Below are 25590 nucleotides of genomic sequence, written 5' to 3' on the forward strand. Positions count from 1 at the left end.
TTGCGGCATCATTCCTGTGTGAGATATGAGTGCGTTCTGCCAATCCACAGATATGTGCCAGTATTTCCTATTTAAAAGAAAATGGACCACACACTTCTTGCTTGTGCTTATCAGGTCTTAAATGGGAATTATTAGACCATAGGGGAGATTTGTAAGAGATAATGGTAATGTGATCATTTCATCAGTTATTCCATTGGAAGGGAGGAATCCCTTAATTTTCCTTCTTTCATTGGAAGAACTGTTTATGAAGATGTAGTTCAACAAGTCCAGGGGGCTATGTAAGGGCCACATGGGGGGGTCTCAGGGGCAAAGATCCTTTTCTTTAGGAAGGATTTAGGAATATAAACAGATACTAAGGGGGAGATAATTCAGTTTGCAGTGACTTATGCCTGGTATTATGAAAGAGTGTGATCTCTGAATACTTAGAGCACAAGAAAGCTCAGTTAGGGCACAGAAAACACTCTCCTGATGCAGAGAGAGGGGCTGGCCTTAGTCTGTCTGTCTCTCTCTCTCTCTCTCTCTCTCTCTCTCTCTCTCTCTCTCTCTCTCTCTTTCTCTCTCTCTCCCAGCCCCATCTTCTACCCTGCCATGGTCTCTGAGCATCATGAGCCACTTGTTGGCTTTGATCCTTCTGGTTTTGTCTCTAACAATCCTCCATATGGTGGGGACTTGGGGACCATTCATTTATTCAGTTGTACGTTTACTTATGTATACCCTTGTTCATTCACTCACTCATTCGACATGATTCAACAAATATTTGATGATGAGAGCCTGTATATGCCTTGTGGCTTGTCAGGTCCTGCGAGGTATATAAAAATAAAGTCACAATCCCTATTCTCCAGAAATGTATCATTTTATTAGAGAGACAAATCTAGCATCTATTTTAGAGTTTAGTATATACTACATTACAGTTCAGAACAAAAGAACCAAAAGAATGACCCAGATAGTAATAGCTATAGGAGCTCCCTGAAAGGTGATCATGAGCAGTGGGGGCTACCTGGAGAAAGTAAGACTGAGCAGGACCCTAAAATATGTGTTAGTCTATCTTGGCTGGAAATGGGAGTACAATACATTTTTTAGAAAAAAAAATTAGATACAATAGATTCATGTCCTCAGGATAGACAAAGATTTCTTGCTGAAGCATTGAACATTATGATACAAAATTGATTAATGTTTTATATTAAAATTGAGATCCCATGAAAAGAGTGAAAATATAATCACTGAAGGGGAGAAGATACCTGCAATGCATATAATTGACAAACTACTTGTAAAGAGACTATATGAGAACAACAACAAAAACCCCCTGCAAATCAAGTTCTAAAAACCAGACAACCCACGATAAAAATCATGCAGAGTCACCACACAGAAAAGAAACTCTAAACAGCCAATAACCGTATGAAGTGCTGTTCAACTTAGTAGTAATCAGGGAAATGCAAATTGATGTAATGCCAAAATTTGCCACCAGATAGAAAAACATGTTCAAAACTCATAATTCTAAGTGCTAAAGGAGTATATATGGTATAGCAAGAACTCTCTTTCTTTTCCTTGCTTACAAGGAAATTACAAATTATGTAACTATTTTGAAAACAGTTTGGCACTTTCTAGTAAAGTTTAACATACATAAATCTCATGATCCAGCAGCTGCACTCATGGGTTTATACCACACAGAACCTCATGACATGTATATGTAACAAAATAATAAAAACAATTCAAATGTCCATCAGCAGTAAAGTGGATAAATGATGGTATATTCTTAAAATAATTAACATTAAAAATGAAGCTGAGTCAGATACGACCATGTGGATAAACCTTACGAATACAATTTTGAGCAAAAGAAGCAAGATTTTAAAGAAAGTATTCAGTATGATTCTATTCATCAAATTCAAAACCAGGTGAAATGAAGTATGTTATTTAGAGATACCATCTTAGGTAGTAAAACTATAAAGGAAAAAACCTAAATGTTTTCCTAAAAGGCAACTCATATCAAAGTGAATATTACATGAAATAATACATTAAAAGCACTTAACCCATGACCTGGCACACAGCCTATTCTCAATAAATTTTAGCTAAAAGTATTTATCTTTATTCTTAAACCCAGTCCATTTCCCTGCAAACAGCATGTAGTTGGGTTGGGGGTAAAGCGGGGGAGGAGGGAGTTAAGTTAACCAGTTAACTCCAAGAAGAGTGTCCTAATGATCAAAACAGTGGCCTGCTACTTAGCATACTTGTTATGGACTCTAAATGGCATACATTTCTCCTGAGACATTTCTTTTCCTGTGAAATATATATGTTCTCAATCATAATTATTGATTTCATATCCAGCTTTTTCTTACAGTCAAAGAGAAAATATACTCCACTAAAGCAAGTACACGTGCATTTAAGAGATCAGTTCAAACATCAGAATGAATATCTTGAAAATGGCTGGACTCAAGTTGCAAGAGGAAGGATAAGGTATATGCTAGAGGAGAACTTGGAGATGGCACACTGACTGTCCTGACAGCACAGTGTGTGTGTGTGTGTGTGTGTGTGTGTGTGTGTGTGTGTGTGTACACAGTATTTGTAATTCATAAACACTCAGAGGTAAAATTATAATCAAACTTGGTTTTCAGCCAGAGTTGAATGAGGAAACTGGTGGCATAATTTTGGAAGAGCCAACTGTCCTTGAAGCCAACTGTCCCCACCCTATGGAAGTGGGAGGGGAAAACAAGAAACTGGAACAAGTAACCATCTGTGTCTACATGCTGTGTGTTCATTGCGGAGCCATATGTGTTAACTGGAAATATCTCTAAGATAACAGAATGTAGGGGGCATAAATCTTAAAACAATTTTTAACAGGCAATCTATGTAATAAGATATAACATATAGAGGGTGCTTTCTATGAATATTTTAACAGGACTCAACACATTGAATGCTCATAACAACCCCAGGGGTTTATAGATGAGGTCTGTGGGGGTACACAAATGTTATGTAACTCATCAAAGATCACATCACTACTAATTCAAGCGCTGGAGCTAGGTTTGAATCCAAATGCTCTGATTTAGATTTATATCCACTAACTATACCACCTAACTATACTGCTTACATTAACAGTATACAGCTTCCGAAAGCATAGAAACTATGAGCTTAGCACTTAGTTAGCAAGAATTAATAAAAATAGGGAGCCACCAGGTGGTGTGCCTAATTAATAAAGTTCTTCTGTAAGCCACATCATGAATTACACAGGTGATTTAGAGGTTTGTGTATTGGTTAATATTGCATTTGGCTGCCTGCAGGGTGTTTATTTGTGTTGCTCAATAAGAAGTCTAAGGATAGACAGCCCAAGGCTAGAATTGTGGTTCAATGATTCCACAAGGGACCTGGGCTCCTTCTATATTCTGGCTCTTCCCTCTTTAGCCTGTAGCTTTATTCCTCAGCATTGCAAGATAACTTCTATACCTTCACTGACTGTGTTTGTGTTCCGGGATGGAAGAAATGGAAAGAGGCGAAGGACAAAAGTCTAAAGGGCATGGCAGCTGAAGTTATCTTTTCTTAAAAACTTGTTTAGAAGTTTCACCCAAGAACTTCTACTTATATTTTATTGGCTACTTCTAAATCAATCCTCGAAAGTGAATAGCGAAAAGAGGGTTGCAAATGGGGACTGCATCGTTCAACTCTTGGTGTGTGTCACAGGAGGATTTCTTCTCGGAGCTAAAATTGTTAGTTAAGACTGCTCCTAAGAGTCACTTAGAGTGGCTTCACAAGGAAAGGCCAAGTACTTCTTCCTATTATACAATAAATGGATAGAAATTTGCTATGACCAGCCTGGGGCTTGCCAATGGCAGTATTCCCTGTAAAAAGGGAGTTGTAGCTATTAGCAGGCAAAACCTTTGCAGGGGAGAGGACATCTTCTATTCCCTTGTCAGCATTCATTCCCATTCTTCTAGTAATAGCATGCTGGGTTTTTTTGTTTTTTTTTTTGTTTTTTTTGCAAAACTATTCCTGCCTAATCTCAGCCTATGTGGTTTGGTTAAGGCTAATGCCCAGGCCTGGCCAAGTCAATACACCCCATTTCCTTGGTTGCAATGATTACTTCAGGGATAGCTGGGTGGCTCAAGATAGCCTGTTAAGACTCAGCTCCAGAACTTTGGTTGAAACAATTGGGAAAGAGTGATCTTTTCCTGGGATTGCTATCTAGAAGAATAAGATAAACTTGGAGCTGCTGGTTAGAGAGTTTGCCTGAGATTAAAGTCAGAACAGAGGAAGGGAGAATCAAGAGATGAAGAGGAAGATTGAGACTTCATGAAGTTGTTTGAACCTCTGAATCCATTGATACTTGAAACCCCATAACCAGGTTTGTCATATGTAAGCCATTGAATCCTTTTTTTTTTTTAAAGATTTTTACTGGGGAATTTGGGGATGGGAACAGTGCTGGGGAATTGGGGGAAGGGGAACAAACAAGTTGCTGTCCTTTTGTTCTTCAGTCTAGTTGTGGAGGACGTTGCTTCACTGGCCCAAGTTGGCACCATCATTGTGCTCTTCCTGGGCGAGGCAGATCAGTCTCTGGCCTCTGGACAGCCGCTCACGGCAGCTGCTGGCTGCTCACGCTGGCTGCTGGCTATACACGGTAGCCCATGGCAATCCAGTGCAGCAGGGGCTGCAGCCTACGCTGTCGCCAGTGACTCACAGCAGCCCAGCTCCAGGTTGAGCTGTTGTTCAGCATCTTAGCTGTGGAGGGCAGTGTCACTGGCCCTCATATGTGAGATCCGAACCGGGGCCCTCTGGCGTCCCAAGCCAGCTCTTAACCAACGCGCCACTCGGCCGGCCCTGAATCCTTTTTTTTTTTAAAGCTATTACCAGTTTAATTTGTCACCTGTCATTGAAAGACTCCTCAGTAATATAACAAGATGACATCATCCCTGATTCTTTTTAACATTCTTCTCAGATTTGGGGTACAAATCATAGTGGCTCTCTATCTTCACACATACATACACAGTCATTCAGAGACTCACACTCACTTGATTATCCTTTTGTCAGGGAGAAGGGGGCAGAGGGGCTCGTGCCACCCACTTTCACAGCTCTATGCCTAGAAATGAGAAGACAAATAGTGCCAGTAATCATATCACAAGTAAAATGACATCTATACAAATGAAATGAAACATTGGTACATGGCACGTACTTCTGATCCATTTTTACCAAGAAAAAATCATTTTGAACATGCTTGAACTTATTTTACAAAGCATTGTTGGGGGCTCGCCTTGTAAAGCAACACATGGAAATCTGTAAGAGACTGTGACCAATGGAAAATCTTGAAGGTGACAGAATAGTGGTGATGGACTTATGGAAAAAGTTTACTGGAATGCTTGGCCTTCTCTACTGGTTCCAAGATAAACATTTTTTGAGGAAACAATTGTGAGAAATGCTTCTGTTTGAAAACATTTGCTTATGGAGCAAACACTTGATTTTGAAATCTATACTTAAACTATTAGGTTGCTGCCAAGTAAAATACTTGTCCCCCCAAACATATGTTTCAACTGAAAAATGATTGCCAATGCAGACAGAGAAGAAAATGCCCCAAACATGGTCAAGCTTAACAATATTTTTAAAAGCCAAATTGTTAATTACTGAATTTTCAAAATGTTGATTTTCCAATCAATGTTCCAGTGTCACTTGTCAATTACTGTATTATAAAAATGGACTAAGAATGTATTGTATGATCCTGAAAAGCCTTTTTTTAGTTCTTTTTTAGAATCTGGCAATTCTGTCTATGACAAAATTACTTTTTTTCCTTTGAGTCTAAAGAACCTTGTCATTTTTTTGTAATTTCATTTGAAGGGGGATTGACCATAGTTAGTCTGTAAGTAAAAACCGTATAGGAAATGTATCTGCCTAGTCTAAAACATTTTGCTATACGGTTTTTACTTCAGAAGAACCTGGATCACTAGTCTTTTAAACTTCTCTCAGTTTTATTCCATATTCCATATGAAATATACATATATATTTCATAATTATTTACAGTTTAAAAAGAGCAGGTCAGAGCATTATAGCTTGTGCCATCCAGAGCCAGGAAATGATATTGCCTATCAAATCGTGGTCCAGTGCAATTTCTGCTGTGCTGATGGCTTCATTTTGGAGCCCTCAACAGTTTTTAGTTATCTTAATAGTGAGTTGATTGAATTTCAGACTTAAACTTGGGCATATTGGCTCAGGAAATTCTCAATAAAAACGTCTTTCTGAATCTATAGAATATGACTGAATGGGCCCCAGGGAGACGGAGTTTTGGCTCACAGAGCAGCTGGCCATCCAGTTGTTATTCTCATGAATGGAGGAAGAAAAGTCACCTGGGCCTCCCAGTTTATTTGTGTAGGGTCATGTCTTTGGGTCTTTGCTCAGGCCCTTCCCTGTCCTAGAGTGTCTTTCTCCAGTTCTCCAGTTCCTCTCTGCCCACCGGAATGCAGAAAATCTCTATGGCCCATCTCCTTTGTGAAGCTCTGCGTGATCGTCTTCTAGGCCTAAAGCCTGATGGCGTCTCCTCTTCTGAACTCTTACGCCACTTACTGGCTCCGGATCCTGGGAACTGGAGAGGGAAGGCTGAGTCTCAGAAAGATTTCCCCACCATAAGGTAACTGAATGCAGGGGCCCTGCAATTCACACTCTTGGTGTGCTGCCCAGCAACCTGCAGGTGTCTTTATTTTGGTCTAAAGGCAAGTTTTCCAGCTCCAAAAAGGAAACTGAGAGTAGGGTTTTGTTTGTTTGTTTGTTTTTTAACTGAAAGGCTCTTAACACAGAGAACACAGACTCACCAGAAATAATACAATAAAAACAAGCCTTAGTGTCATCCTCTGACTCCCTAATTCGGAGGAGGGTAAGAGCACGCACCAATCCAGCCAGGAGAGCATAGGATGGAGGGGCAGACAGGCTTCCCAGGGTCCCACAGGTGTATGTAAGAGCCCCTATGGGAGCATATGGGTCCTGGGGGCAAAGACCTCAGGGCCCCCTTACTCATGGGGCTAACTGGAAGCCATCCTGGCTCCTAGAGGCTGTGGCCAGGCACTCAGGGGAACCCACCATGCAGTAGGAACCACCAACCTTCAGAATGTGGATCAACCAGAGCATATGGTCCTAATTTCAAACAGATGTACTGCAATATGCTTGCCTCATCCTGATTACAACTTAAGGCCTACAGCAGCGGTTCTCAACCTGTGGGTCGTGACCCCTTTCACAGGGGTCGCCTAAGACCATTGGAAAACAAAAAAGATATTTACATTACAATTCATAACAGTAGCAAAATTACAGTTATAGAGCAGCAACAAAAATAATTTTATGGTTGGGGGTCACCACAACATGAGGAACTGTATTAAGGGGTCGCGGCATTAGGAAGGTTGAGAACCGCTGGCCTACAGGCTTCACCTAATTTAGGCAACAATCTTGTAGAACCAGAAGACTGTTAGAAGCAGGTAGCATTTGCTGGAAGAGCTTCAAAGAAGATTGCCCCAAAGGTCTCTACCAATAGTCTCTTGCACACAGTAGGTGCACATTCGATATTATGTATAGCTGCTAATTTGTAGGTAACTTCAATTGGGCTTACCTATTCCTACAGATTCTTAGAGAAATGGAAGAGTACATTCCTGGGGGAAGGGTGGATAGAAAGGAGATAGTGAAGGGAATACATGAGTTTCTGAAGGGACAGTTCTCCTTGTCTAATTATTTCTCTTTTCTTTTACTTGTCAAGACTTAAAGAAAAAAGAACAGCTGTTTTTCACTCAGTGGCTATTCATTAAATCTTTACGGGACTGAACAGCCCCAATATGTTTTAAACTCACAAGGCCTTTGCATATAATAATAGCTGATTTCCCTAGAAACGGAAAGGATATATTTAGAGGCTTTCCTGGGAGAATGAACTGGCCCCAGGGATTGGTAATGGACTGCAGAGCCTTTCACCTCGAGGTCAGTAGGTCAAATCCAAATCAGGCTTGGGGTGGCTGAGAGGCATTGTTTGAGTGACAGCTGTTGGGTGACCAGAGTGAAAGGAGTTGGAGGGTTCAGCTGCATTTCAAGTGAAGTGAACAGGTGTTGTCTGTGGTTATCCTGGCGGAGGATGAAAGACAGTGGTCAGAAATGGGCTGAACTTGGTCTCTCAGCCCCAGAGGCTGTCTCTGACCTGGCAAAGTGAGGGGCTTGCCTTCCTGGTACTGTGGTGACTGGAGGAAAACTGAGGAGATGACTTGTGTAAACTGCCAAGGCCTCAGAAGAATGGCGAGGCTCATGCTCTATCATCTGAGGAGAGAGCTGACTTCTGCACGCTGTTTTCCAGTGCCTTCCACCTCATGCTTCGTACTTCTCACACCCTTTCTTTCCCATGGTCGCTGGCACTGTTTTCTGTCAGTAAGTGCAAAGGAGTGAAGATGCAAAGAAATCAATGGGAAGACGGCAGTGATTAAAATAAAGGATGTGGGTTTTCTTGTTTTTAGTTTCTCCATACGTTTCACACCCACCCACCTTAGACTCAGAGCTCCCCGGAAGTGGGGTATAGTATGGTTGGTAGAGAGGGAGGTCAGCTGCTTCATAAAAAGCTTAATTCAGGAAGCCACATTAGTCCCATCCTTTCACTTAGCTGTTGAAGACACTGAGGCCCAGACAGCTTGGAGTAGGTTCACTCTGTAAAGCTACAGGATGCCAGCAAGAGGCAGCAACTTCAGCTGATGGAAGCACTGAACAGATGTATTTGAAAGAGTATTGAGTAGCTCACAGCATCTTGTGGGAACCAGGTGAGAAGAGGTAGGAGCAAAGAGAGTCAAGTGTGGCTAGGGTCTGTCCTGACAAGGCAGAATCCTTCCCCGGGGGACTTTGGGGGAGGGGCGTTCTTTAGAAGCCCCTTCTATTGTGTTCGTCCCTGGGCCATAGATTAGGACAGGGAGTGCCCTATTCTAGGCATAAAACTGGCATCCTCTCGCTGTACGTCTCTCCTCAAATGTCAGCTCAAAAGAGAAGACTTCCCTGACCACTGCATTTAAAATAGTAACACCCTCCACTACTATACTCTCTTTTCCTCTTATCCTCTATTGCTCTCTGTTGCACTTATTACCATCTGACAATTACTTGTGGTTTACTTTTTGTTCCGTCCCCACCAAGTAAACTTCATCATGATGTGGACTTTTGGGTTTTGTTTGGTTTTAATGCCACCATAGTCCCTTTCTGAGGGGATAGAGCATCCACCAGAAACTGCCTGTGCCCTTAGGAGTGGAGCTTCCTTTAGAGCTCAGGTCTTGCAAGCTGCAAAGCTCCTCCTTTGGGAGCTTCATGGCCGGGTGGAGGGTAGCCGCTTTCCAGAGATTTCCTCCTTTGCCTGTGTTCCAAGGTCCTCAGTGAGATGACTCTTCCTGTGGAGCAGCACGGAGCAAGAGAGCTTTCTGAATAAGTGTAAATGAAGAGCTGTAGAAGTAGGGAAACCCACTACAAAGGCCAGTGTCCCTGTACAGTTTAGATGCCACATTTTTCCACCAAGTGTTTGAGGGCAGGCTAGAGGGATCTGTCCACTAAACTGGGTAAAACAAAGAGTCTTCCTAGCTGTGGCCAGCCTCTCTCTTCATTTTCCTTTCCCTCTTTCTCCCCTCCTTTCACCTGCAGCCTAACTGTCCCCCTCCACCCGTGTCCATTTCTCAGGAAAACAAATCTCTGGGAGAAGGCTGGGAGAGTGGATCTCAGAGAACCCTTCTGAATAAATGTCTATATTAATGAATTATTAACTCAGCCACCCATGACCTTAAACCTAGAAGCAGGAGCTCCGAGGGCAGAGAGGAGAGCTGTTGAATCCTTTATTGGAGTCCTGTCAAAGGCAACCGACCATTTGTTCCCCTCCTCCATCAGGAAAAAAAATTAATATGAAAGGCAAACGTGAAAATTGTATGTCAAACGAAATCAGATAGAGGGTCTCCTGGACAGAATCCTCTTCTGGCTCTCCGGCCCCTTCCTGTCACTCCCTCTCTGCCCTGGCCCCCAGCTCCTTTTTTCCCTCCCAGAGAAGGGTACAATGGGCTTCCTATGGAAAATTTTCGGGGGAAAAAATTGCTCGAGAAAATGATAAATTTGGGTAGTTAATTTATCGATCCCAGCTCCTCTTCCCACTTGTTTTATTTTCGAGGTCATTAATCAATGAAGAAAAACACCACCGTGTCCCCCCGATTGCATTTAATACACTCACGCTCCTTATTTATTCCTCTGGAACAAATTCCCAGCAAATATTCACCCATCGATTTGGGAGCGATGGATTTTTATAAAGGTTTGATCGCTTTCTAAGTGGTCGAAGTGATTTGTTTCCGCGGTCTTCTTCTAAGTCATGAAGAGGAGGGGAGCGGATTTGATGGGTGCATGTTGGTGGGCTCACTTTCTAAAAACCCCTGAGACTTGCCAGGGTAGCGGTGACCAAGCGGGTCCGGGATTAGCTGGGTGAGTGAGAAGCGGCCTCCGCAGCATCGGTGGCATACGGGGCCGCCTGCTGTCCCGCCTACGGAGCGCGCGGTGGTTCACCCGGGGGTCTTGGAGGACTGGGCTGACCCCTGCCTCAGCTAAGCCCCGCCTGCCTCCTGGAGATTACGGTCGCAGCAGGGGCCCCGCCCTGCTTCTTGGGTCCACTAGGGAGAATCTGGGGGTGCTCAAACACCCATTACACTCCCCTTCAGACTTTATTCCTGCACTCCTGGACCCTGGAGCCTCTCAGCGCCCCACTGAACTTTCGCCCACCTCCTACAGGCGAGTTCCCTAAGGCCTCTGGGCCTAAAGTCACATCGCCACGAGGCCTGAGTACACCAGGAGCCCCCCGGGGAGTCCTCGAATCTGGCGGGTCTGGGACACTACACACACACACACACACACACACACACACACACACACACACACGCACGCACGCACGCGCGCACACACACACGCACACAGGAGGGAACGTGTGGGGGGGTGGGGGGGGGGAGATTCAGCTACAGTCTCTTCTCTCCCTGGCCCCAGCAGCAACCGGAGCCACATCTCCCCCAAGGTGTCCCCACACCCTTCTGGCGTCAGCCTGGACGGTGAGGGTAGAGGTTTGGCTAGGGTGAGCAGGAAAATGCACTTGGTGCCTCACTGTTTTAAATCTGACTCATTAACTGCTTGACTTTAGGCAACCTACCTAAATTTCTGAGTCTCAGTGTCCCCATCTGTTACGTGGGGTTAATGATTATGCCTTCTTCGCGTGGCTGCTGGGTGGACTAAATGTACTTAAAGCGCCTACCCGCGCCTGGCATGTAGAAAGCGCTCACGAACTGGTCAGCTAATCTTCTTACGAAGAGCCCCCCATCCCCCACCCCCCTCGCTCCGGGCTTCCCAGAGTGTGGGCGGCATGAGGTCTGAGGAGCAGTTGCTGCAACTAGCGTCTCGAGATTTTCAAGTGTGTTTGGGCGACGGCCAGTACGGAGGACCGACTGCTTATAAGCAGCCAGCTTGGGCAAAAACAAGAAGGCAGCGGAGCCGCTTTCACGGTGTAAGGGATTCTGTCCCCGGTGCTCTCTGTTTCTCCCTGAGAACACAGAAGTCTCTTCGCTTCTCAGCAAGGAACCTGGAGAGTGTGAGAAAGAGAGTTTGGCCCTTCTCTCGTGGCCTAACAGCCACTCTTTGGCAGTTCTGCGAGCAGATTAATTGAAACGGGCCTAGAACTTCATCCTCTCCTCCCGATGGAATTGTTCAAAGCCCGAAGAGCCTGCCTGGTTAGCCTCGAGGTCCACAGCATCGTGGGTTTTCCCTCGTGGTGTCTGCCTTACACTTGGTACTATCAATCTATCCAGGGATGACTGATGACCTTGTCACAACGACGCCAGTCAAAACATTTTCGGTCCAATTCTGCTCCAAGCAGCATTGAAGCATCCTGCGTGAGACCCGGACGAAGTCTAAACTGCGCGTTTCTCAGGCTCAGAAAAATGAGTGGTGGGAAGACAAAAAGAAATACACAGGAATCAGGAGAGAATGGCTAGTAGTTGTTTAGAGTGGCGGGTGCTAAATAAGTTGGTTTGTTAGGGCAAAGACAAACGTCATTTCTTTGAGGTGTGGACAGAACTCCCACGAGGAGAAAGCGCCTGAGCCGGTCAGTTTTCACACACCCTGTCCGTGCCCTCACCCACGGAGTACAACCACGACCTGCAAGAGCTGGGGAAGAGTTCCTAGTGCGTGGAGTGAGACCATGCATGGAGGGGCAGGCTTGGCCCAAAGCGCCGGAGTGGGCAAGCTGGCGGGTGGGGCTACGCTCTCACCCTGCTCCTCCGACGCCAGGTTTTGGGGCCGAAAGACTTATACATGGCCCCTCCGGGGGCTGTCCCGGGCAGCCAAAGACAAACAAGCCTCGCCCGTGTCCGGGAACAACTGTACTATCAGACGTTGCCTCGGATGCCAACGAGAAGGAGCGAGCTACCCCCAGGAAGACAACTCGAGAGTGAGTGGGCTGAGCGCTGGGTGGTGTCAGTGAGACCCCACTGCAGCAGCCTCCCAGCCCCGTGGCCAGGCTTGAGTCTTACCAGGACCAGCCGCCCTTCAGGAGACCCCTCGGTCTCACGTCTACCATCTGGACAAAGCCTGCTTCCTTCGCAGTGGACTAAAGAGTTCATTCCTGCGCGCAACCCGCCCCCTTCCTTCAGTTCCCTATTCCCCCAAACCCCAGGATTCATGTTAGGAGTTGCGTGGTGGGCTAGTTGCCTCTGGTACCCAGCAGTACTCCTGGGAAAAACGAGCCCGGCAAAAGCGCAAACCCGGTCCCGAGACTTGGTCCACTCTCTTGGCCGCGCGAGCCTGCCCGGATGCGGACACCCGAGCGCGTGCGAAGATGCATCCCGCATTTCCACTGCTTTCAGGATCAGGGCAGTGAGCCGACACCTAGAAAAGACAGATCATGGGCAGAAAGAGTCAACAGGCGAGCGGGAGACGTCACGCCAAAAAAAAAAAAGTGGGAGGTGGGACGGCGAAGGAGGTTATTTGTGCGGGAGAGGCGCACGGGCAGTTTGTGCATCTAGCAGAGTTAGAACTTCCTTCTTCCCTCTCTCCTCCCCTTCGTTCTTCGAGCCTGCCTCCGTCTCTCTCTCTCTCTCTCTCTCTCTCTCTCTCTCTCTCTCTCTCTCTCTCTCACACACACACACACACACACACACACACACACACACTTGTATTTTGTGCTGTCGTAAAACCCACGTGTCCAGCCGGGAGGCTGCCAGAGCGTGGAGCCGAGAAGCCTGGACGCGCGGCCCGAGCGCAGCAGCCCACGGCGGCTCGGTCCGGAGCCCGGGTCCGCCCGCGCTCCCGCGTGCTTCGCGGCACTGCTCTCGCGCCCTCCGCGGGCCTCCGTAGCCCTTGTTCGCGGCAGGGTTCCGGAAGGCCGGATCTCCAGGGCTCTCCTCCCGCGCTGCCCAAGGGAATGTAGCGCACCTGGGGCGCACACGCTCCAGCAAACTCCTTGAGACACACGTACGCACGCACCCGCCGGCGGCTCCGAGTTTTCAGGTAAGGCGAGGCTCGTACGCCTTGGGCTGTGGGTCTTGGGCCCCCGGGACGGGAGGCTGGAGATCCCGGGCTGGGGGCGGGGGGCGAGACTGACCCGCCTCCTATCGCGGGAGGCCAACGCGGCTCGGGCGCAGCGCCACTCCGGCTCGGGTCGGCCCCGGGCACCGGCTGAGGGTGGGAGCTGAGTCTTGCAGCCGAGTTCTGCGGGGAAGCGCCCTCGCGCTGGGCTTCGACAGTGCAGGGTGGGCGCTGGCAGCCTCGGGCCGAGAGGCCACACAGCGTGCACACAGCTCCCTCCGAGCGGCGCCGCGGCTGCAGAGTAAACTTTGCGCCCCAGCGGAGTTGTGGGGAGGGAGCCGCCGCATGGGGCTCCGGCTCCAGCTGCAGGGTCTCGGCGACTGTCCGGTCCGCCCCGCTCTCACCAGGCCCTGGGCCCGGCTCACGCGCACCCTCCTCTCTGCCCCCAGCGTGAGGCGTCGGACATGCTGAAACCCGGAGATCCCGGCGGCTCGGCTTTTCTCAAAGTGGACCCAGCCTATCTGCAGCACTGGCAGCAACTCTTCCCGCACGGCGGCGGCGGCCCGCTCAAGGGTGGCGGCGCCGCGGGTCCCCTGGGCGCGCCGCAGCCTCTCCAGCCGCCGCCGCCACCGCCGCCGCCGCCCCCTGAGCGCGCCGAGCCTCCGCCGGACAGCCTGCGCCCGCGGCCAGCCTCGCTCTCCTCCGCCTCCTCCACTTCGGCTGCCTCCTCCACCTCGGCCTCCTCCGCCTCCTCCTGTGCCGCCGCAGCCGCCGCCGCCGCCGCGCTGGCGGGTCTCTCGGCCCTGCCCGTGGCGCAACTGCCGGTGTTCGCGCCTCTGGCCGCTGCCGCCGTCGCCGCAGAGCCGCTGCCTCCCAAGGACCTGTGCCTCGGCGCCGCCTCGGGCCCGGGGCCCTCCAAGTGCGGCGGCAGCGGCGGCGGGGATGGCCGGGGCGCTCCGCGTTTCCGCTGCAGCGCCGAGGAGCTGGACTATTACCTGTACGGCCAGCAGCGCATGGAGATCATCCCGCTGAACCAGCACACCAGCGACCCCAACAACCGTACGTAGCCGCGGCCAGAGCGCTCTCTCCTGCGGCGCCGGCGCCGTCCAGGGCGGGCGCCCGTCGGGGAGGCGGGTCGGACGAGGGGTGCCCCGGGTGGTGGCTGGTCCAGGCCGCGGGCCCGCACGTCCCAGAGCATTGTGGCAAAAGTTTTCTGGCGTTAGAGGAGGGAGGAGAACGGATGGGGTGGGCGGGTGGCACCTTGGGGTTACCTCTTCTCCCTTATCCTCTGCTTCCCAGCCTCAAGTCTTTAGGACAAGATTTACTCGCGGGCCGGGGGCTTTCTGATCTCCGCCCTCCCGCGGGACAGTGGCCCTGGCGGGTCGGCTACCTGCTGGGCGCGATGGGGAGACCTTAGAACGGACCGGTCTGGCCAAAGGTGGGGCTGAGAGAGGGGCTCAGAGTTACTGGGGAGCGTGGATTCCAGGGCTTGTTTCTCCCTATCCCTCTCTTACTTCTGGAGTTAACTGCGTCAGCTCATTTTTGGGCCGCAGAGTTGTCTGATGGAACGGCCCGGAGCTGCTGGCTGGCCTGGCCTCGCGGGAGTAGGAGTTTTGGATGGTACTGGGTCAGTTTCTCTCTGCAGGCAGGCATTATTCTTAGGTCCACTATTTATTTAGAAAACAGAAAATGCCAGCTGCTTAGTAAGAAAAAAATTTCTGTCTTCAGGGTAGTAGGGTCGTTCCCTGCGGATCCCACATTCTTTGTGCACCCTTGACCCTGCAAACGTTCGCAATCCGTAGCCACGCTTGATGGCTTATTTTTTTTTAAATTGGGTGACAGTAATTTAGTGTAAGAAACTTACCCGCCTTGTCCCGCACGTAAATGGCAAATACCTAAGTAAACGTCAGGTCTCATCTAGCTTCGGTTCCTATATTCATAATTTCAAACGCTCTTTGCAAGTAAAGTAACCATCTCGAGGTTTTGAAGCACCACTCTAAATGAAGACCAAGAATATCTGTTGCTTTATATCATTATCTTTTTTGTAATGCTTAGCTTTTTCGAAAGCTAAGATATGTTTACACCTAGTGTGTTGAGGTAAGTACTGAATATACTTCCGGAGACCTCTGGAGAGAAAGTAGGTTAAGAGTCAGGTTGAAAGCGATACATGATTTAAAAGATCAAGCACTCACCATTTTTTCCCTCTTATTCCTTCATCTAGCTTCTGTGTGAGGAACATTGATCATAAACGCGTATTATTATTCTGTTTTGAATAAGTGCCTTCTTTCAGAATGTCTGCCATTCCGTGAACTTCTTAATTCGTTTAAAAGCAAAATACTTTCTAGTTATAGTTATTTGAAGGACTTCCAAAGTTGTAACTTTGATGAAAAACAATGGGCGTGAGCCTAGTGACTAAGGTATACTAGTCTTTTCATAATGGTGGGAGAAGATTGTTCTAATGAAGCTAATTATTACTAATAAAAAGAGCAGTTATATTTACTTTTTTCCTTTCTATAATCTGAGGGTAAAGTACTGGTTTTAAATGAGGGTTTCCACTCGAATTTGTTCTGCATTTAAGAAGACTCTTGTATTTCAGAGTTTCAGAAAAAAATTAAAATTATATTGTCTTAATGGATTTCAAAAAATACTTATCTCCTACTGAATTTCTTGAATGTGTTGTTTTGTTCTTTAAAAATGTGAAATAAAAAGATAAATATTTTGGAAAAGGCATTTCTTACTGCCAAGTATAAGTATAGTCACTGTGGGCTGAGAGTGCTTCATCAAGCCTGCAGTTTGCTGGAAAAAACACCAACAGTGCACCCCAAAACCTTGGCTGTGTTGAGCTCTGTATACTGTTTACAACGCAGTCTTGAGATTCAATATATTTTCACCAGAGAAAAACCTAGACTGATCAGAGAAGGAATTGGGATAGATTCCTAATTAACATATGGCTCTTTGAACCAATTCATTGTGTAGGTAACTTTTTTTCTCTAGCAAGAGGAAATGAAGTATGATTTATTTAAATTATTCTTATTGTGTTAGTCCTCTGGTATCTCCTTTTGAGTCGATGAATGGACTGCTTCAGATGTGCAACGTTCAGGAGAAAAGACAGAAGGGAAAGGAAGTCACAGTGTCTGTCCTATTAGAGTTTCACTTCACGTTGCTCCCCAATTAAAGGGCAATTGAGAAAGAAAATAGAAAGCAGGGGTGGGGTCGGGAGACCAGGTCTCCCATTTTTTCAGGAACATCTCTGGGTAAGCATATGCACTCATTTTAAACCATGGGATATGTTTCACAAAGATAAAGTGAGAAGCGATTGAGGTTAATCTAACTAGGCGCTCAAAACAAGTCAAATACATAGGACCGGAAACTTTGTTTCCCTAGGCAGGGAAAGTTGTTAGGTTTGTTACTTGAAAGCAAGTGAAAAACAGAGCTTCTCCCTACCTTCCAGGTCATATTGGAGGGTAGGGGGAGTGAGAGGCAGGCAGAAGGGAAGCACCTATTAATTTATTACATATATATTCCCCTAGTTCCCCTTTCAATCCTTTGCCATCTCCGTCTAAAAGAACTGGGTGAAGTGACCACTCAGCATTGCTTCATTTTGTTAGTTTGTATTGAGTCATTTTCTTTTTCTTACAAGGCAAAGAAAGGGGCCTCCTTACTTCTCTGTAGTCCCTGTTGAAGAGGAACTTTTGCCTGGGATCAGCAACCCAGTAACACTTGGGAATCAGTAATAGTAGTTTTACCTTGAAACTTTATTGGCATCAATGGCAAGCGCTACAGTGAAGGGTCTTGTAGCTCTCTTTACCACAAAAAGATTTAAAAACAGCAGAAACTATGCACGCTACCCCGAGTAAGCTGTTCCAATGTATTTCTGTTATCTAACTTCATGTATTCATTTTATCCTATGATTGACGTACACTTTCCACTGAAGCTCTAAATGCTTAGCTGCCTCTTTTTCACCTCTGTAAAGTTGGGTGGGGAGGTGTGTAATATAATTGGGGGATGTGGCCCTTTCTTTCTCTTCTTGTGTCACTGCCCTCATTTGCTGCTGGGTTGGCTGAAGCCATTGATTCCGTCAGGCTCGGTGGCAATGGCCTCTTCTCTAGTTCTGGTGCCTGGTTTGAGACCCTGTCAGTACTCTGGGAAGGTAGTGAGAGGTGGCCCTGGGGCGCATCTGACTTTTGTGTTTGTACCGAGAAGGCAGAGCCAGTTAGCTTTTAATACCTTTTTGTGAAGCTGTTCCTCCCCTGGTATCTGGCAGGGAGGCGGGAGCTAAGTCGGCACCAAGTCCCCTCTGCCGAGAGCCTGGTCACTCAGCAGCTCTCCCAGCTGGAGGTCTCCATCTCCTCCCGGCTTAGGGGAGGGAGCCCTGCTGCACAGGGAACAGCCACTGCACGTGCACAGGTGTATGAGTAGGGTCTGAGGCTTTCTAATTGGCAGCACCACCCTTTCCAAGGGTTTGGGGCGAGTGGCCAGGAGAGAGAAGGAAATGTGGACCCAATGCTGGTGTGTCCGGTTGAGTGGTCAGGGAAAGAGATAAAAGAGAGCAAGTGTTTTCTGACTTTCTAATCTCTTCCCACTGAGCTGGAAAATGCTGGTTCTGTTTGGGAACCTCGTGAGCCCAGTGACCCACCAATGGGCTTTCCTGCACACTCGCTTCGCTCCTCCCGACCACTGGCTGCTGTCAATGCAAGGGAGCCACTTAGACTTCAGACGGGGTCCCTAGTGGGAGGGAGGCTAGGCAGTAAGTGTGTGGGCTTTTGTGTTGTTCTATTTTTCTTTTTCTCTTTTCTCTCTTTTTGTGTGCGGGCCCAGCCCCATCCCATAACACACATGATTTAGTTATTTTACATCATTCGTTATCTAGCTCCCTGAAACTGAACATAGAGCCATATATTAGATTGAGGTTAGAAGAGGTGGCGACTGTTTATTTAAGGTGATAAAATGGTCCATCAGCAGTAATCTCCATCGATATGTGCCACTAGGAGATGAAGGATGAGGGGACAAGCCACAATTAATTGCCCTATAGTTTTGTAGGAGCGAGTGGAGCCAGCCCAGACCCGTTTCGATCTCCTCTCCAGCCTCCTATTCATCATCTCCGCATTGTATATGGCCGCCTCGCAGGGGCAGGGCCAGCGAGGTTTATCTCAGCGCAATATTCCTCTCACCAGCACACACGGGCACTCCCATTTAATTTATTAATACAGTCTTCGGGAGACAAATAAAATACACATTTCCTCCCCCCTCTTTTTCTCCCTCCCCCTTTTGTCTCTCCCTCTTGGTCCCAGGGCCCCGCAGGCAGCCCCGCTGAGCAGGGAAAACCCACGCCTCCGCGATTTGCCAGGACCTTTAAACTCGCCTAAAGAGAGTCCTCGAGAAGGTTCCGCTCGAACTGAGCCTCCCGCGGGGGCCCAACCACAAAGGAAGCTTCTGGGCTTCCTTTCCCGGTGGCCAGGCTAAACCTCCTCGCCTACGGATCTGCTTCTAGACCCTATCCGTGGAGCCTAGAAGACCGCTGCCAGGTGGAAGACCCCGGCCTGGTGGGTGGCAGGGCGCAGCTGGGGCTCCGGAGTGCGGTGGCGGGAGCCACGTCTGGCCTCATAAGAAAGCCCTTTGCTGGCAGGAAGGGGTTGAAGCAGCCGAGGTGCAGGGGGCCTCCAGCCGGCAGCCAGGCCGCCCACCCTGTGCTTCGCCCATCGCCACCCTGTCTAGCCGGTTTGCTGGTAGGGCTGGGGGAGAGTGCCTGCTGGAGGAGGGAGGTGGGGGAGTGGTGGGGAGGAGGAGTGGTGTGTGAATCCTGGTGCTGGAGTTCCCAGCTACGGAGCTCTGCCTGCCCTCTGCCCTGTCGGCCAGCCCCCTTCGACCCTGCAGCGGGTGCCTCGGTTGCCTGCACCCAGAGCGCACGCAGCGCTGCCAGTAGGCGGCACTCCTGGGGCAGCATCACCGGGCAGAGATCGATGGACGCTGGCTCCGCTGGGCTCGGCCTGCGGGACTGAGGGCTGTGACCTCAGCAGCGCTGGCGGAGGATTTATAGCCCAGCCGTTACCGCTGCCCAGGCAGGGAGGCAGGCTTTTCAGCTGCTCCTTGGTTCCCTTGCCAGAGAATGGGTGAGGGGAGGCGAAGGCCGCAAAGAGGCGTTGGGAACCCAAAGCCTGGTGTGCCGGTGCTGAGTGCTGCCCTGGGTCGGAGCTCCACCTGTGCCCACACACACCTGGCGGCCTCTCCAGACACTATGAAAGCCCCGAAACGTTTTATAGTTCGCTTTTCCTAGAACGACAAATGAAAATACCAGAAAAGAAAACCATCGTCTGTTTTGTCTCCTTCCCTTAAAATAGATCCATTTTCAGTTACAAAAGTAATACATGCACCTGTACAAACATTCAAACAATACAAAAAGATATGAAATGAAGAGTGAAAGTCTGCTCTTCACTTTGCGGAGTCTGCGGAAGTCAGTAGGTGAACAAGTCTAACTTGATGATGCCGCCTTCCCTTATACAGGGACCCATAAACAAGAGCATTAACAGATCTATTCAAAATAGAAAAGGGACCAGGAGCTCTTATATCCCCTGATGCTGACATGGCATTTCAAAGTATCTTGCTTGGAGAATATGGCCTTTCTCACAGATATAGAGAAACATTTATGAATAATATTTATGAACTTGTACAAAACTTACCCTGACTTTAAGATAAAGTAGGAACATTTCTTTGCCTCCTCTATATGAATACAAATAGGACCTGTATTATATATTGCTTGGCATAGAATGCTGTGTGTAATGTATGTATTATATATAATATATATGTGTATAGTTTGGGCATCTAGCCCACTTCTCCCTCAAACCTTTTCATGTAGGTGTTTATGGCTTGCTGTCTAGAAAACATTGTTAGAATGTTTGTCTACTTGTGCCACATTTGTCAACCCTGAGTAATCAGTTACTTGTTTTAAACATCCTCAAACTCCTTTGGCACTCTAATATATAAGTGGGAAGCCAAATGTTTTCAGTGGTAGAGGCTTTGTGTAATAAAAAATAATAACATTAGGATATAATATGTATTTTGATGTCATTAGTCAACTTTTCTAACAGAATATTTTGATGTAGCATGAAGTGGGTTGTAAATTAAGACAACTCATGTTGGGTGGACTAATTAAAGTAGCTTAGCCTTGCCTAGTCTGCTGTGGACCGAACGTGTGTAGTCTTTTAAATTTGGGGAGAGCCTCAGCTTTTTCACCCTGCAAAATGCTACTATTAAGTTTTTTTCAACAACCTTGTAGAGACAAATGAAGCAAGTTGAAGAGAGCTTTAGAGAACATCTTAGAGAAAGGACTGTCCATACTGTTATCATGCATAACAAATATCAGGAGTGTGCTTGCTGTCTGCCGGGATGGTGGCTGAAGTTGGTACTTTCACTCCTCATTTTATTACTGATGTAGTTGGTGTGATGGTCCATGTTGTGGAAATGGAACTTGACAAAATCTCTGGTATGAACTTTTAGGGGAGTGAATACTCAATGCTTTCTCACCCTTTGTTTCATTGAGCCAACCAGAAAGGGAAAATTAATTAAACAAAAACCTGGGGTGATTTATTTTTATTTTATGCACATATTGCCTTTGCTTATTGTCATCTGTTTTAAGCTATTTTTGCTAAGGTGCTGAAAGGTCAACTCTGAAGTTAAGCACTAAAATTCAAAATTATGGACATTGTCTATTTACTTTTGAATTCATCCTCTTTAACTCCAAATGAGAGAGAGAGAGAGAGAGAGAGAGAGAGAGAGAGAGAGAGAGAGAGAGAGAGAGAGAGAGGGAGAGATCTTTGAAATTCAGTCATGCTACAGCAATTTTTTTGTGCCCCCCAATAGTGACTTCAGTGAAATATTTCAATTCTATTGATTGAGTTATGAATTTGGATATAAAGTTCTCCCAGCTCTCATTAGTCTTCCTAGATCTCCAGGTTTGGAGGCTTTGGAGTCAGGCAGAACTGACTGAATCTTTCTCCACCACTTTCTAGTTTCTGGTCCTTGGTCAAGTTAGATTGCTCATGAAACCTCAATTGCTTCATCTGCAAAATAGGAATCATGACATGTAGATAAAATGGTGATTGTTTGGGTAAAGATAGGTGCCTGACACAGAGCTGGCACTTGGTAACAGAGTTCTTATTGTCTTTCCATTTCCCCTTTGTCTTGAAGTATTATTTTCACAATTGGAAGTTTGAGAGGGTGCATGAAGTGCATGTGTTCTGGATGGGGTGATGTGAATAAGGGTGGGGATAACTTCCATCTAGGCCCTAGGGTCAAAAGCAGAGCCTGACACCGTTTTTTACATTAGTTTGTGCTGCTGGAAGAGGGGGCCTTTGTGTGATGGAGGTCCAGAGGCATAGACACTTTACCTGCAGAAACAGGTTATTGCTTTTCACTTGAAAAGTCTGGGGACACCTCCAAGAAGCTTCAGTCAGAAGGTCCCCTCATTCCCTGAGCTCTCTTGGCAGGCATGGAGGAGTAGCTGGTAGGGGAGACAGAGAGGGTGGGAGCCCTCCGCTGAGACAGGATGCTCACATAGTCAACCTTCAGCTCCCTGTGAAGTAAATAGCACAAGGAGGGGCTGAGATGAGGTGTTCCTTCATCGAAGGTTCTTCAATGACTTACTTTGTCACAACTTCCTTGGGCATTTCCTCTGTTTCAGCATGAAGAGGGTACATCCTGGGTGACCCACCAGGACTAGTTGTGAGCAAGGCCTGGTACAGGTGCCCTGGAGACCCAAGGGCGACCCCCCACCCCCAAGCCCCTGCACTGGCGCATCTGCTGGTGCCCAGCTCGCACCATCTCCTCTTGTTGGGACTTGCTCGATATCAGGCCCAGTGCCACAGGGTTCCGTTGTGCTGGGGCGCCGCTGCTCCCCAGGGAGGCTGGGCCAGAGAGGCCGGGTCGCGCCGGCAGGCGCCGAGGCCATCTCCCTGAGGCAGGTCTGCCGGCACAGACACGGCGGCTCCGCCAGGCCCATTAATAACCCGGAGGGCGCTGAGATCCGACAGCGCAGTCGCCGCAGGCCCTGCTTCCCGCGGCCGCCTGGTCTCTTACCCTTTGAGTCGAGAGACACTGGGCGTCCACAGCCCGGCCTGGACGCGGGGGAGCCCTCGAACGCTGGCTGATCTGGGGAATAGCGGGGAGAGAGGGCTTTAGAACTCTTTATAACGCAAGATAATCGCATTTAGCCTGGGGATCAACCGTTTGGGCAGGAGTCGGGGCCCTCTCCATTGAACCATTATCCTGATCATTAAAGACCCATTAGCCCATCGTTAAATTTGCTATTCGTTTCTGTTTGGCTTCTGGAAAGAGCTGGCAAGCAAGCATAGACACCCCTAGCCCCGCCAGAACAGCTCCCCTTTCCCCATCCATCCCCACCTGGCTGGAGTGCCCAGAGTGGGCGCTGCGGGGCATCAGAGAGGGACCCCCAGTTGTCCCTGGGTGGCTGGTATCTGGGACTCCGGCTCCACCCTCTGGCGCGGACTGTCACTGGGCGCTGGGGGTGGGGGCGTGAGTCCACAGGAGTCGGAGTGGCGCTCCCAGACAGGCCGCCCACCTGACCTGGTGATTTTTTAAATCTCTTCTATAATTGTAAAAAGAGGAAAACCAAATGTACTCAGGCAACCAATGTAGAGTCTCTCCGATGTTGGGCAAGAGATGGGCTTTCTTTGCCGAGGTTTCTTCATGGTACAACGATACACACCCTTTGAAAACACCCGACAGAGAGAGAACCCGCGGGCATCCGGGAGAGGGACCAGGAACTAGGGACGGAGGGACGGGGGAGAGAGGCAGACAGAGGCTGGGAGGAGAAGCTGCGAGCCGTCGGTTCCTCAGGGACAAGGGTGACGCCATCCGCACCCAGCTCAGAAGGCTTTTTGGGGCACCCGGGGTCCCGACCCAGTACCAGCCAGGTTTGGGTATGTGCATTCCAAGGGAGGGGTTCGAGTTCACCTTCCCCCTTTTCCCAGTGGCATCGGAGCCCTCGTGGGGTAACCTCCCTCGCAAGGTGACTTATCTGGGCGGGGATGCTATTGTCTTGGGGGTTTACCCGAGGATGGGCTGCCAGAACAGCCGGGCTAACATTCTGCCTTCCCTCCCTCCCGCGTGTCTCCGGCAGGTTGTGACATGTGCGCAGACAACCGCAACGGAGAGTGCCCCATGCACGGGCCGCTGCACTCGCTGCGCAGGCTTGTGGGCACCAGCAGCGCCGCGGCCGCCGCGCCCCCGCCGGAGCTACCCGAGTGGCTGCGGGACCTGCCGCGGGAGGTGTGCCTGTGCACCAGCACCGTGCCAGGCCTGGCCTACGGCATCTGCGCGGCGCAGAGGATCCAGCAGGGTACCTGGATTGGGCCCTTCCAGGGTGTACTCCTGCCCCCGGAGAAGGTGCAGGCCGGCGCCTTGAGGAACACGCAGCATCTCTGGGAGGTAAGTCGCCCGCCGCCCAGCACCTTGCCGCCCCGCCAGAATTTTGGCCGGCAAAGAGCCTGGCTCGCGGGCGGGTGGCACCTTCGGGGAGAGCCTCCCTTGTTTCCTTGGGAGTAATAGACCAGGTAGATGTCTCTGGGGTCTGCAACACCTGCAGCAAGCAGGTATAGAGCCTGGCCGGAGACACCAGCAAACCAGCCCGGAAGGCAGGGCCTGCAGGTTTCTGAAGGTGGAAGGAGTCACTTTAATGGTCTCCATGCCAGCTGGAATGGATTTGCTCTTTGATTTACCAGGATCTTGAGAAAAAGAGAAACCAGCTGAAGAGATGGAGCAGACGAGGCTTGGCATTGGGGGTATGAGCTAGGTGAACTTCGTGTCCCAATCTAAACTCTTCCAATATGGTGTTTTTGTTTTTGTTTTTGTTTAGTATACTGGGCAAGAAAGAACATAAGCATAAATAGCAAAGAGAGTCAGGCTCATTTTGTCAGATAAAAGCAATTTTGTAAACACTGAATCTGAGAGAGACTGCAGCATGTTTCATAACTTCAAAGTGCCTGAAGTAAGCTAATTATAGTATTATGAATCAGAAATCACAAATCCTGGTTCTTCTCTGACAAAGTACAGTGATGCAGTCTTCAAGAAGACAGAAAATCACAACATAGGAAAAGTCTGAGCACTTTGGAAAAACCCAGTTGATGACACTATTTTAATGGCACAATCTAACCTGACACTATTATTTAAAAATAAATAACCTATTTGAAAAATGTTAACCTGAGATTTCTCCCAAAGCTTCATGGTTAATTATTGAGGTCCACTATTGAAGAGACAGACCCTTAGCCCATAGGTAATCTCCCCACCAATTAGCCTCTTTCAACCCATGGAGTTATTTATGAAATACAAGAGGCCAGAAGTCTTATCCTTCAGGACAATGTGTAAATCTGACGGAGGCAATATAATAAAGTGGGAATAGCCAGAAAAGAAAGTTTCTGAAATGCCCGCAGTCAAGTTGGTTATAGGCCTTAGGGCTCCAATAATGGGTAATTTCTGTAGCTTGCCCTTCACACTTGGCTCAGTGGCCTGTCAAGATGGTCATTTTCACTATGAGCTGCTTCATATTCACTACCTAAACCTCATGGGACTCAGAAATCCACTTGTACTTTTGCTGATCACTCAATCTGGCCAGCACTATGTTAGGCCTTGGAGATACAGTGTTGTGTTGTGAAAAACAGACTTGGTCTCCAGAACCCTTACATGACTGTTGGCAATGGGGTGCTGTGGCCTGTGTCTGCGAAGCCTCCTTTGATGGGGGTAGGGGTGGGGGAGTAAGTGTATGAGGTCAGGCTTAGCAGCCCAAGGTGACCAGTCGTACATATGGGCTACATGCCCTATATCCAGGCTTCCAGTTTCCATTTTACTCCTAAACTATTGTTGGAAAGCAATTTCACATCTTTAGTTTTTTGAGATAGTATTCTTGAATGAGGAAAAAAAGTTAGGCATATTTATTTTACCAAATAGTGCTTTTTTTTTTTTAGTAAAACAGAAATTTTTGTAGGAAAACAGGGCAGGAGAAAATGCCGTGGTACCTAGAGGCAGGCTTGAAGTTAGAGCTTTTGGATAGAAAAAAATGACAAGTGGGAAATGAAA

At 48.2% G+C, this 25590-nt stretch overlaps 1 protein-coding gene across 1 annotated transcript in view; it reads left to right on the forward strand.

The window, feature by feature from the left end:
• Positions 1-13135: 13135 nt before the first annotated feature.
• PRDM6 (PR/SET domain 6) overlaps positions 13136-25590 on the forward strand; it is a 104100-nt gene continuing 91645 nt past the window's right edge. The window contains exons 1-3 of the mRNA XM_019635305.1: positions 13136-13485; positions 13953-14562; positions 23639-23946. Coding sequence (XP_019490850.1) covers positions 13968-14562; positions 23639-23946 — 903 coding nt within the window. The 5' untranslated portion in view covers positions 13136-13485; positions 13953-13967. The remainder of the gene's footprint in view (positions 13486-13952; positions 14563-23638; positions 23947-25590) is intronic.

The sequence above is a fragment of the Hipposideros armiger genome, unplaced genomic scaffold (genome assembly GCF_001890085.2).
Source record: "Hipposideros armiger isolate ML-2016 unplaced genomic scaffold, ASM189008v1 scaffold_21, whole genome shotgun sequence".
Taxonomy (NCBI): Eukaryota; Metazoa; Chordata; class Mammalia; order Chiroptera; family Hipposideridae; genus Hipposideros; species Hipposideros armiger.